We start from the raw sequence: 13,125 nt of genomic DNA, 5'->3' as shown, positions 1-13,125 counted from the left end.
TTTTTTGTCATGGCCACTACATGTATGTTTTTGTTTGACTATCACAGAGGTTTTTCTTTCTCAGTTTTTAAGTGGGAAGGTTGGTAGAGAGGAAGGGAGAGCTAGCAATGATGATGCCCCCAAATCCACTATTTCATATATATATAATGCACGAAAAATTTAGGAATAAGTATATGCAAGCTGGACAATTTTGATAGTAGTATGTAGAATTTATATATATACATATATATATATATTTAAATCAAGTGTTATGGAATGGAGATTTATATTCAGAGAATCCTTTTTATGTATATAGAAATGTTCCATTTAAGTGTTAAAATTCAAAAAAAAATTTTTTTTAAGGTTTAAGGACTTACCCATGATCACAAATAATAAAGAACAAAGTCAGGAGTCAAATCTAAACCTTCTGATTCAAGTTCAGTGCGCTGTTCATTCTACCATATTCCCTGATTAAAGGAAGCTAATTAAAGCAAGGTGTGGGAATCAGGAGGAGATCCTGGAAGTCATTCAAAAAATATTTTGAATAGCATTGGTCTTATTGGTCTTTGTTTCCATGGATATTCAAAGAATTCTTGAACTTCTGTTGTTGATCATGTTTCCCAAGCAATTTGTCCTTTTCCAGTATTGCTCTAATTACAGCTCTGTACCTGGGATATCTTCCTCTTTCTCTTCTGGTTCTGATATTTCCTATTTACCATCTGCATCAGTGCTATACATAAAAACAAATCCTACTGTAATTTGGTCTTGACCACTTCAAACTGATTCCAATCCTATGGATTCCCAGATCCTCAGCACATTTCACAAACTGGCCATTGTTGCTACATCTGTCGGTCAGATGTTTTGTTTTTTCCTCCTCCTTCCTCTCTAGGTAGCATAAGGATAACTGGATAATTGATGTCATGTGCTCTAAGGAACAGAATACTGGGTTTGGAATAAGGAAGACCTGGATTTAAATCCCACTACCAAGTTATAGATATCAATGTTTTCACACTGAAGAGAAATAATAGGATTATTAAAAATTTAAAAATAGGAAAATTAAAAATTATAAAAAATCAAAAATTATTAATAATAGGAGTAAAAAAAAATTACACAATAGGTAATGAATCCCGATCGACTTTAATTCTTTAGGGTTGGACGAGTCTTTACAGCGAGTGTTTAATGTGCATGGAGGTAACACTGTCGGGAGGGGAGGGTTCATATTGCAAGTTAAATGAGAACAAGGGCCGAGTAGTCTGGACTTTGTTTCGTGTGGCCTGGGGAGGCCTGTTACGGCCGTGCTGGCCCCACCTGTCACCTGTTCTCTCCATTCACACCTAACTATTTCGCCAGCAACTCCGCAGTCACACAAGCAGGACCTGGTCATTCATATTACAAACCTATGGGACAAGGATTAGTCTGCTTTGGAGCCGTTTTCTGATCTCTATCTGCTGAGTTCCTTTGGTAAGTAGCTGGAGTGGGGAAAAGTGCGGGCAGAGGGACGTGGAGCTGGCCAAAAAGGAGAAGCAGAAACTTGCTTTTGAAGGGATCCGGAATGGGATGAAGATAGGAATAACAGTCCTTGACGTTAGGGGAAGCTGGACTGTGGCTCCATTCGCTCACGGGGAAGCCACAGTTTGCAGACACCTCCCCACAGGTGCCCTCGCCCGCCTGGGTCCCCGGCGGCGGCTCTCAGCCCAGCCCAGGGCTATCGGGGAGGGCTCGGCTGGGCGTGGCCACCCTAGACCTGGGACCCCGAAGCCTGCCTGTCCCACGCCGCCGAGCCACTCGCTACCTGCTGCGGCGTCTCTCCCCGGAGGCGGGGACACCGGCGGGGGGGGGGGGGGGGGGGAGCCTGCGCTTGCTCCGAGGCTCGTTCGGTCTGCCTGTCCTCCCGGGGCGCAGGGACCGCCCCCGCCTCGGCATCTGACCGGAGCCTCTGCGGCTGGCGCTGCTGCATCCTGCGTGGTAGCTCGCGGCCGCGGCCACTGGTGCATCGCTGCGCTCCCCGGTCCGGTCCCAGCGGCCTCGCGCAACACCTGGACAACCGTAAGCGCCTCGGTTACATCTGCTTTCATGCCCAAGAGTGCGTCCCCCATCTTTCCCGTCCCACCCCTTTCCGCGGAGAGACGCTGCAGCCGAGGCCGGGAGGGTGGCCCCCGGTAGCCTCTGAGACCCCAAGGGACCCTTGCACGGGACCGTTTTCCTTCTGGGTCTCGGGCAGCGCTCCTTCTTAGTGGCGGACTCGGGGTGCGAACGTGAGCCTCGGTTCTGTCTCAACACAGGCCCGGAGGTTCTGGGCCTGACGGGCTGGCTAGTGGGGATGGGGACTCCGGGCTAGAGGCAGCAGGTGGGTTTTGGGCGGCCTGCAGAGGGTCACTAATACTCCACTGTGAGGGAGCCTAATAGAATTCAACTGTTATTTAATAATTATTTTAAAATAAACAACCCAAAAACCTTTTAAGGTTGCTACCTATCTAACAGAGAGAGGATGCACTCAATACAGGAATAAGTCTTTTTTGGACTTGATCAAGGGGGAAATTTGTTTTGCTTGGTTATGCATATTTATTACAAAAGTTTTATTTTTTCCAGTGGCAGGGCTACGTGGGAGAAAGAAAATAAATTCTTGTTAATTAAAAAAGATTATCTGTGTATATATGTATGTCTAATCTCTTTTAAAAAAAAAAAAAATCTATTTTGATTCTAGCCCTTATTTCCCTGTTTCTTTTTCCTTTTCCTAAACTTTCCCAAGTCTTTCACACCTGCGACCCTTCATTTCTCCTGTAACCAAACTTACTTGATTAGTCTGCAGGACTACTCCCTTTATTAGAGGAAAATCAATCCCACATTTTGCAGGAGGAGGAAACTGAAGTCCAGAGAAGTAACTTCTCAGCCAGGAGCCAGGAAAACATTTTCCTTAAGAGAAACTCAGGAAATGAACTTGAAGAGCATGTTAAAGTCTTAAATTAACATGCTGGATCCCAAGTAAAAAGTAAATAGGTGCCCAAACATTTGACTCCAGAAACATTGTTCCACTTCCTTGCAGGTGTAGTTTAAGTGGCATTTAGTGGATGCCTTGAGAAATCTTGCTTGAGAAAACATTTGTTTTCCCAGAGTTCAAAAATGTTTGGCAACATCCCTAAAACTGAGGGCATTTTAGCTTACAGTAAGTTAGATCCCCAGATACACTAGTTGGTTTCAGGCCAGGTACAGTTCTTTGTGAGCTTAGCATAATTCTGTCCATTAGTAACAAGCCTTCAGATAGATAATTGGATTTAGGTTTGATGTTTTCTTAATTGGAACTTTGATCCCTGGAGTGCTTAACATATACAAGCTTTGGAAATAGAATGGCCTTTACCCCACTTATTGGAAGCCAAAAAAGTTTAAACAGTTTAAAGATTTTTTTGTTGTTGTTGCATTTATGCAGCCAATAGAACAATAGAATTTTGTTAATAGTTGTTTCTTGTTTTTCCCTGAAGAAATTTTGGTAGTTTTTCAGCTTTTCCTCTCCACCCACCCCCTTTCAATGATTTAATGCAGAGGGTAGCCATTAGACTTTCATCTGCTCTGGGGCATGAACCTCTACCCTATAAACATAGCAAACCAGCCGAAGAGTAGGAATGGGTTTTAGAGGGATACTGATAGAAATTACTGAAAGAAAATTCTTAGCAAACTCATCTACTCATTAGAGTAGAAGGACCCCTGGAACAGGCATTATAGGGTTACAGAATTCAGGGCAGGAAATGATGTTAGAGACCATCTTGCCTTTCTATGAGAAAGTTATAGTTTAGAAAATGAATTTATCCAAAGTTACACATCTGGCAAGTAACAGCAAGCTTTTCAGCAAGGGCTCTCTGATTCTAAAGCCAATATTCTTTTCATTCCACTGGACTACCTATTTGAAATATAAATTTTATGAGTCTATTATAGATTCAAATTCTTTATTAAAGTCTTTTTTGCTACCATTAATTTTTTAAACTCTCTTGGATTTTCTAGGTACAAAGACATCACCTAACCCTCCAGAGATGAAGCTTCCGTTCCTGGGTTTCATTTTAGACTTTGCTTATAACTGTATGTATGAAGCTTTTATTTCTCTGTAAAACTTGAGACATTACTGTTCCTGTGGCTTTGGGGATCAGAATCTTTGGCTTTCTCCATTGGGGTCTGAAAGGAGGTTGTGGTTGAGATTGGGGTATGATTTGCCTGGCACAAGATACTTCCCATATAAATATACCAGCAGTAATAACAATGGACATTTCCTTTTGCCTCTTTGAGGAGAAACTGAATTATCTTTTCCTTCCCAAATATATCCTATAGTTCTTCTGCTTTCTCTGTCCCCCCAACTTATTTAAAAATTTTTTATTTTAATATAAACTTTATCAACAATCCAAATATTTTAATATACCAAGAATAAAAGAGGTTCTCATGTCATTTCACTGAGGCAATTGGAGTTAAGTGAATTGCCTAAGATCACACAAGTGTTACAGATCTAAAGCTGGATTTGAACTCAAGTGCTTCTGACTCCAAGACCAGAGGTCTATCCATTGTACCATCTAGCTGCCCCACATACTTTATTTATTTAAAATTGTATGCTAAACTCAACAAAGTAATAACAAAATTGTCTTATTTTTGTTTTCTTTTGAACTTCTTTTTGTTTCTTTTGTATAATTTTAGTATTTCCTTGATGTATAGATTGATGGTTTCCCATTTACATCACTACCAACTCTTCTCCTACTACCATTTCCTTATAATTAATAAGAATAGTCAAACAAAACAAACCAGTATTTTAGACATGTTTGAAAATGTATGTCTTATACTATACCTTTAGTCCATTTTCTGCCTGCCAAAAGGCAGGAAACCATTTTCATTATTAATGTTCTCAAAATTAGGAATCTTCCCTTACCCGAATTCCAAACATGTATAGACATGGATGGGCATCCAGAGTAACAAACAATCCAAAACATACAAGCCATATGCCAGTAGTTACACCTACCACCTCCAATCCTAGAGGAAGAGTAGGGAAAGGAGGAGGAGGGAGAGAAGGGAGAAGAGGAGAATGGGGAGGAAGAGGAGGAGGAAAAAGAGGGAGCAAAAACTTTTCAGTCTGATCTTCTGTTTCTACAAGCTTGAAAATTAGGTCAGGGCAGGTTCTGATGTTCTCTTGGTTCCTAGATGAGGAGGGAATTATAAGATTATAGTCTGAGAATTGAAAGAAACCTTAGAAGTCAAGACTATGTGGCCTCTGAGGCCTTTTCAACTCCTCATTTATGAGCTGTATTCTGCTCTGATCCTTTTCTTCTGCTGGTGAGGAAACTAAGACCTAAAAATTGACTCAAATCCAATCTTCAAATCCCAGTTCTCTAGTTGTAGGACTTTTTTCATGGTACTGAAAACTGAGTGACTTCCAGGCAAGCAGTAGAGTTTACCATATGCTAAAGTAGACTATGTTATATTTGCCTTCAGGATGGGAATATGGGGAAAACCCTTTGCCTCCCCTATACTTCTCTGACCAGTTTTTTTTTTTTTTTTTTAATTGCCTTCCTGAAATGCTGTCATTAAAGATCAGTTTGTTTGACTTTGGCTTTCCTTCCCATTGAACATACATATATTCTTGGAAAAAAAATATTATAGGAAACTATATCAATGATTTATATGTTAATATGCGTGGATTTATCTGGTTGGTTCCTAAAATTAAATTTTGCTAATCAATCAGAGTGCTAGGCTTGAACAAGATGGAAAGAGAGGGAAATGATACAGATGAGGGGAGGCTGGGAGCATTGAAGAAATATGAAGTAATTTATTAGGACCAGCTTTGGAATGCAGAATCTAGAAAGGAACTAATTGCTTGAGCTAAAATCTCAGTGCTAAACGCATTTCCCCAGTTGATCATCAGCCAGTATTGCTGTAGTTGTATTCAGTGTTCCCCTGGTTTACTTCACTTTGTTTTAGTTCATATAAGTCTTTACAGGTTTTTCTGAAGGCGTCTTGCCTATCATTTCTTGTAGCACAATAATACTCCACAATCACATGCTACAATTTATTTACCTATTCCCCAAATGATGAGAATCCCCTCAATTTCCAATTCTTTGCCACTGCAAAAAAAAAAAAAAAAAAAGCTGCTTTAAATATTATTGTATATCTAGATTTACATTAATGTATCTATTTTTTTCTTTTTTCTTTGGATATGTGTCCATATTTGCCTGGTAGTGAAACCTCTGAGTCCAGAGGTTTGTATGCACAGTACTTTGTTATGTAAAGAAAAAGTTCATCACAAGTTAAAACCAAGGAAACAAAAAAACTAAGAAAAAAATCTGGCATTATTATTGCCCCATAAGAAAATAAAAATTCCCAGTGCCCTTTCTCAATACTATCCATTTCTGTTTTGGCCAAGTAAGTCTTAAATTATGCCAGCAAATTCTGTGGGAAATGGTATTCTCCAGTTAATAGGGCTGTTTGTGACAGAGTGTTAAAGGGCTTGTCAGAATGTGGAACCAGTAGTCCAAGTTGACAGAGATCCTGAGTGATTGGAGGGAGGGATAAGAAAAGAAAAGAATAAGGGATTGTAAAGTATATAATAAGGGATAGAATAAGTTCATGATGAGGTGTGGATATGGGGAGAAAATCAAACCAAGTGGATTATAAAGCTTATGTACGTTATTCTCTAAAATCTGAACCTTTCTTTGCTTGCTGATAGATTTTATTCTTCATCAGGGATAGCTTGTCTTTAAATGTTGAAATTCTATATTTAGACTGAGGAAGGGTACAGCTTTTTTCTTATTATGAACAAATTATTTTCTCAGCAGTTAAGAGAATTAAAAACAAATAAAATTCAAATGTTCAGAAACTGAATCAACCAAAAGTGAAGATGCCCATTTCTTCACAGCTAAGAAGAGAAAATTACCCGTAACAGTATCCAAGAAAGGCAATCTGGTTTTATGCTACATTAAAAGATATATACTATCCAAAGCAAAGGGAGCAGTTCAGCAAAAGATTGGGTCCCTGTCCTGATTAAATCACATCTCAGATTAGCAAAAATACTGATTTAGAAAACTACAAATTAACTTTGTCTATATTATAATTTTATTATGTCAAATATTTCACAATTGTATTTTAATCCCATTTTCGCTGTTATTCAGGAGTATTACAAGCCACATGTGGCCTAGGCCAGACACCTTTGAACTATAGATTTTTTGTTTTTACTTACCCAGGGCCTCCACTGTCCTTGACTTGACTGCCTTCCCTCAGCCTTTCCACAGTGCTGCCCAAGAAGAGAGGTCCAACCTGTACTTCTCTGATTTTTTTATTCTCTATCATTTTCTTTTCTTTAACTAATTTAAAACTTAAATACAAAATTTAAAAAGGAAAAAAAATTGCCTTAGGCACAATAGAACATGAAGGGATTTAAAATAAGCAACAATAAATTTCCATTTCAAGAAATCCTATATAATAAATATTACACACTGTGTTCAGAGATATCCATCTTTTCTTTGCTTCTTTTTAGATTTTCTTTTTATTCTGTGCTGGGTACTTTTTAACTTAATTCTTTTTTTTCTCCTTTTCTCCTCCTTCCCTCCCTCAAGAAGGCTACAATTAAGCACAGGCATATTTAGATAGATAGATACACACATGTACATATATGCACATGCATACATATGCATGTACATAAATATCTATAATCATACACATACATACATACACCTCAAAGTTAGGTCAGGGCATGTTCTGATGTTCTCTTGGTTCCTAGGTGAGAAGGGAATTATAAGATTATAGTCTGAGAATTGAAAGAAACCTTAGAGGTCAAGACTATGTGGGCTCTGAGACCTTTCCAGCTCCTCATCTATGATCTGTAATCTGTATATTTATATACATCTACAATAGGGTGCATTTGTCTTCTCTGAAAGTGAATAACATAATCCTATATATGTCCAAGATTTTCTATATTTAAAATCTACCAACTCATCATTTCCTGTACATAGCAATATTCCAACCTTATATTGTCTAGTTATTTTCAATAGTCTAAAAAAAATTAATGTGGCTGATATATAGTGTTGTTTTCATATTTTATCTCTCTTGATTAAATCTATTTTAACTTTAACTTTGGCTGCTTTTTTTCTAATAAATTCTCCTCTTGATAATTATTATTATGTTTATGTGTATTTTTTTTTTCTATCTCTTCTGACTCCTCTACTTTATTTCTACTCACTACCTTGCCTTGCTATTACTTACCCTCCTCATTCTCTAAGGATCTTCCCCTTCTCTCCCCTCATATTTTCCCTCCTCTTTATCCCTTTCCCATTAGTCTATACACCTTATCCAGTTACCATTATAACCTTCTGTATTTCCCATTCTGTCCCCTCCCATTCTTATTTCTTTATAAATTTAGAAGATTTGTATACTCTTCTAGATAGATATGCATTGTTCCCTCTTTAATCCATTTCCAGTAAGAATAGGGTTCCAGAATTACCAGTCCTCTTTTCTCATTTAATTCCTCTGTGTCATTTCTTTCTCTTGCACCTCATTTGTATAACATAATTACTCTTTTTATCTTTTCCTACATGGTATTGCTTTTTAGAATCACATCATATTCAGCCCTACCACAAACTTTCTTTCAAACTAATCAATAATGACAGTCTTAGTCATATGGTTTACACTTCCATGTATAAAATATAAACAGTTTGTGTTTATTGACTACCTTATAATTAGCCTTTGATGTTTACTTTATGTTTATCTTGGCTCTTATATGTCAAATTTTGTATTAGTTCAGGTCTTTTTGCAGCAAAATCCTGAAAGTCTGTTGATTCATTGAATATCTTTTTTCATTCATGATTATGCTTAACTTTTGCTAGGTATGATAGTTTTGACCACAAACCTAATTCTTTTGCTCTTTAACATATGGTATTCCCATTGTTTGGTAGAATTGTGAAGAGATCCAGCCATTCTGGAGAGCAATTTGGAACTATGCCCAAAGAACTATCAAAATGTGCATACTCTTTGACCCAGAAGTGTTTCTACTGGGCTTGTATCCCAGAGAGATCTTAAAAGAGGGAAAGCGACCCACATGTGCAAAAACGTTTATGGCAGCCCTTTTTGTAGTGGCAAGAAACTGGAAATTGAGTGGATGCCCATAAGTTGGAGAATGCCTGAATAAGTTATAGTATATGAATGCTATGGAAGATTATTGTTCTAAAAGAAAAGATCAGCAAGATGATTTTAGAGAAGCCTAGGGAGACTTACATGAACTGATGCTAAGTGAAATGAGAAGAACTAGAAGATAATTGTATATGACAACAGATTATATGATGATCGATTCTGATGGATGTGGCTTTTTCCAACAATGAGATGATTCAGATCAGTTTCAATAATCTTGTGAGGAAGAGAGCTCTCTACTCCCAGAGAAAGGACTGTGGAAATTGAGTGTGGACCACAATATAGCATTTTCATTCTTAGAAAAAATAAAATAAAATATGGCATTCCAAGACTTGAAGTCTTTTAATGTAGTTGCTGCTAAGTCTTATATGATTCTAATTGTGGCTCCACCATATTTGAATTAGTTTTTTCCTTGTTGCTCATAATATTTTCTTTTTGACCTGGAGGTTTTGGAATTTGGCTATCAGGTTCCTATAGGTTTTCTTTGTAGGATCTCTTTCAGGTGATGATTGGTAGATTTTTTTACATTTCTACTTTTCCTCTTGTTCTAACACTTCAGGACAATTGTCTTTAATTATTTTTTGTATTATTATGTGAAGATTCTTTTTTTTTTTGTTATAGTCTTCAGGTAGTCCAATTATTCCTATGTTTTCTCTTCTTGATCTCTTTTCTAGATCATTTATTTTTCTTATGACATGGCTCGCATTTTCTTCTATTTTTTTCACTTTTTATATTTGTTTTATTATTTCTTGGTTTCATAACTTTGCTAGCTTCCCTTGCCCAATTCTAATTTAATTTTTTATTGAAGATTTTTATTTTCAAAACATATGTAAGGATAATTTTTCAACATTGTCCCTTGAAAAACCTTGTGTTCCAATTTTCCAATTCTAGTTTTCAAGGAATCATTTTCTTCCTTAAAATTTTGGATCTCTTTTTTCTAGTTGGTTGAGTTTCATTTCATAACAGTCTTGTTTTTCTTGGATTGTTCTTTTTTTTTTAAAGCTTTTCCTCAGTCTCTCTCACTTGATTTTTAAAGTCTTTTTTGAGTTCTATGAATTCTTTTTTGGACAGTAGCATTACATTTAATGTTATTCTTTGGGATAAGAGAAGCTTTTTTTTTTCCTTCGGTATCATCTTCTGAAGATGAATCCTAATGTTCTCTATTCCCATAGTAACTTTCTAAAATTAGTTTCTCCTTTCCCTGCTCATTAGTTTTAATTTTTTAGCAGATTATTAGCATAATCACCTCTAGTTCTAGGGTATGGGGATGTTACTTCTAGCCTTAAGTCTTCCCTTCTCATCTGGAATGAAAATCAAAACTTCTGCTCCCTTCTAAGAATCCACAGTCAGCAGCGACCCTGCCCCACTGCTTCTGCACTCACTCAGCCTGAGTTGGCTCTTTCTCTCCAGGAGCTACATCTGGACAATACAGCTGGGCAAGATCTTGTCCCTTATCAGCAGAGGTTTCCTCAGTCTTCCCGGACTTAAAGGCCCAATTCTCTGCTGCAGAGAATTGAAGATTCCTGTGACTGTGGCTGAGACTACCTCTCAAGTGGCCCCAGGACTTGCCCAGTAGAATTAGCCCAGAAGAGTTTATATTTCACACAGAACAAATATCCCTCCTGGTATCTTTCTTCTGATCTTCTCAGTTTGTCTCAGGACCACAGTCCTGCCCCAAATCTTGTCTGTTTTTATAGAGAAGCACACACACACACACACATACACATATGAACATATGAACATATGTATCCTTTCTTTTGTGTCTGATTCCTTAGCTCTGACAACATATTGTTTTTATAGTTTTATATACATTTTCCCTAGTCTTTTATTTTGTCTTGATTATGGAGGAATTCTGGAGAGAGAGCTTGGAATTTTCTGACTTACTCCACCATCTTTCTAGTATTCTTTCTATCATGTTCACCTACAAATTACTCTGGTCAATCCAGCATCCCATTTTGCTCCTGTGGAAGATTTTCACCTTCATCCTTTCTTTAGGACTTAAATATGCCTCCTCCCCCAAAGACTGGCATGGTCCTTGACCTTGGCACAGCATGAGAAGCTGTGTCCAAGCTCAGAACTCCCTTTCCCACCCTCACATTCTGCTCTCTTACTAAACACCCTGACATGTTCAACTTTGTTCTGGAGGTTGGATGAGAGGATAGCTGTTAGTCAGGCCATCAGAACTGTGAGTAAATGCCAAAGGAAGTTTTTCTCAGGGAGCTTGTTCCCCTTCCTGCGAGTGTGAGCTCTTCCTTCTGTTGTGGTGGGTATGGATGTAACATTTGGGGGTGGGGGTTGCAGAGACACTGCCTAGAAGTCCCAGGAGAATGCTACCACCAGCTTCAGTTATTACTGACTAAAGAGTTGGCGGGCGGGAAATGTTCACAGTCTGTTTGCCTTGGCAGATCCACCCAAGGATGAAAGCAAAGACCATCTGTCTTCTCTTTTTCACTGGACGTTCAAAATCATCATAGTAAAAAAAAAAAAAACAGATCTCAGTCCCTGGCCCCTCCCTTGGTTGACACTACCCCTGGACTTTGGGAGGTTCAGGCTGACCTTCCCTGATTTCCCCTCTTTCTCCCTCCTAGCATCTGTGAAGAAAATCCACTGCTTGTGTGTGTTTCCCTTCCCGCCTCCATTTCTCCCAGTCCATGTACAGTTTTTCTTTCTTTAAGAGCATAAGATTCTCACTCCAATTTGTGTCTGAATCACCATGAGGAAAATATCAGATGAGTATCACATAGCATCAGGGTGTTCTCATGTTCCCATTAACCTGCACCTTCTTTTTACTGCATCTTGTCATCACTCTGTCATTCCACAGCCTGCAAACCCAGAGCAAGTAGAATAACCTGGAGTTGCCACCATTTTTCTGTTTTTAGGACTTTATTACAGAAAAAATAACTTTTCAACAGCTTCTTACGAGGGTGGTGCAAAATTTTGCTTCTTTGCCCCATAGTTGGAGAGACTAATGTCCCATCAGTTGGATAGAGAAACAAAATTGAACCCCAAGTTTTTTTTGACTCTTTTTAATCAACAGATGTCTTAAATTTGTAGCTTTAACTGTGAGTTATTGAAGACTTTATGGATACTCCTTGCTATGGATGATGATAGAAAAGCAGGATTGTATGGCAGATGAATTAAAGTCAGGGAGCCTGTTAGGAATCTGTAATAGGAAAAGATAATAAGGGTCTAAAAGAGAATAGGCTGTGTAAGGGGAGAGAAGAACATAAGTTTGATATTTATTGAAGTATGATTATTATTATTGAAGATGGCATTTGAGATACCTGTGGAACAGCTAGACAGAGGAGCCATTCAGGGGAAAGTTAGTGGTATAGCCCTGGGGCTCAGGTGAAGGATAAGGGCCAGCTAGGAAGATTTCACAGAAATGATCATTGAACTTATTGGAGCAAATTAGATGTAGAATGTACAATGTAAAAAAAGACAAGAAGAGGATCTAGAACAGAGTTGGGTATACCCAGCGACAGGGAGTGGGGCATGGATGCTGATCCACAAAAGGAGACTGAGTACAGACAGGTAGAAGGAGAATCAGAAGAGCAATGTCATAAAATTTTAGGGAGAAGAGAGTGGCTACAAGGAATGGGGCCAAGAATGGATCAATGGGGCCAAAAATCCAGTAGAATATAGTGAAGAGTACAGCCTGGAGAAGAAAGTATTTAAAAAAAATTTTTGAAGAAAATATTCATGTAAACGTGAATAAATATATATACATACACACCTACACACATCTGGAGAAGCATATATATATACATATATATATATATATATAGTTACAGTTGTAACATATTGTTTCTTGTAAACTCCTCTACCCATGTTTATATTGAAGTCACTGAATATGTATTAAGATTTAGTTTGGAAGTGTTTTGTTTTGTTTTTGTTTTTTGACAAAGAAATTGGAGTTAAATAACTTGTCTGGGGTTAAGCTAATAAGTTTCTGAGGTTATATTTGAACTCAAGTCCTCCTGATTTCAAGATTAGTGCTCT

General features: G+C 38.0%; 1 protein-coding gene across 3 annotated transcripts in view; it reads left to right on the top strand.

Annotated features, from left to right (window-relative positions):
* Positions 1-1,339: 1,339 nt before the first annotated feature.
* The window catches only part of EPHX1 (epoxide hydrolase 1), a 48,215-nt gene continuing 36,429 nt past the window's right edge, over positions 1,340-13,125 (top strand). The window contains exons 1-2 of one of the 3 annotated variants that reach the window (XM_023502018.2): positions 1,340-1,440; positions 3,973-4,047. In XM_023502018.2, coding sequence (XP_023357786.1) covers positions 4,002-4,047 — 46 coding nt within the window. In that variant the 5' untranslated portion in view covers positions 1,340-1,440; positions 3,973-4,001. Of the gene's footprint in view, positions 1,441-1,521; positions 2,063-3,972; positions 4,048-13,125 lie in introns of those variants that run through there. The other 2 variants (XM_031967031.1, XM_012547914.3) reach the window with 2 other exon arrangements.

The sequence above is a fragment of the Sarcophilus harrisii genome, chromosome 4 (assembly GCF_902635505.1).
Source record: "Sarcophilus harrisii chromosome 4, mSarHar1.11, whole genome shotgun sequence".
Classification (NCBI taxonomy): Eukaryota; Metazoa; Chordata; class Mammalia; order Dasyuromorphia; family Dasyuridae; genus Sarcophilus; species Sarcophilus harrisii.
This window is presented reverse-complemented; position numbering and strand designations above follow the sequence as displayed.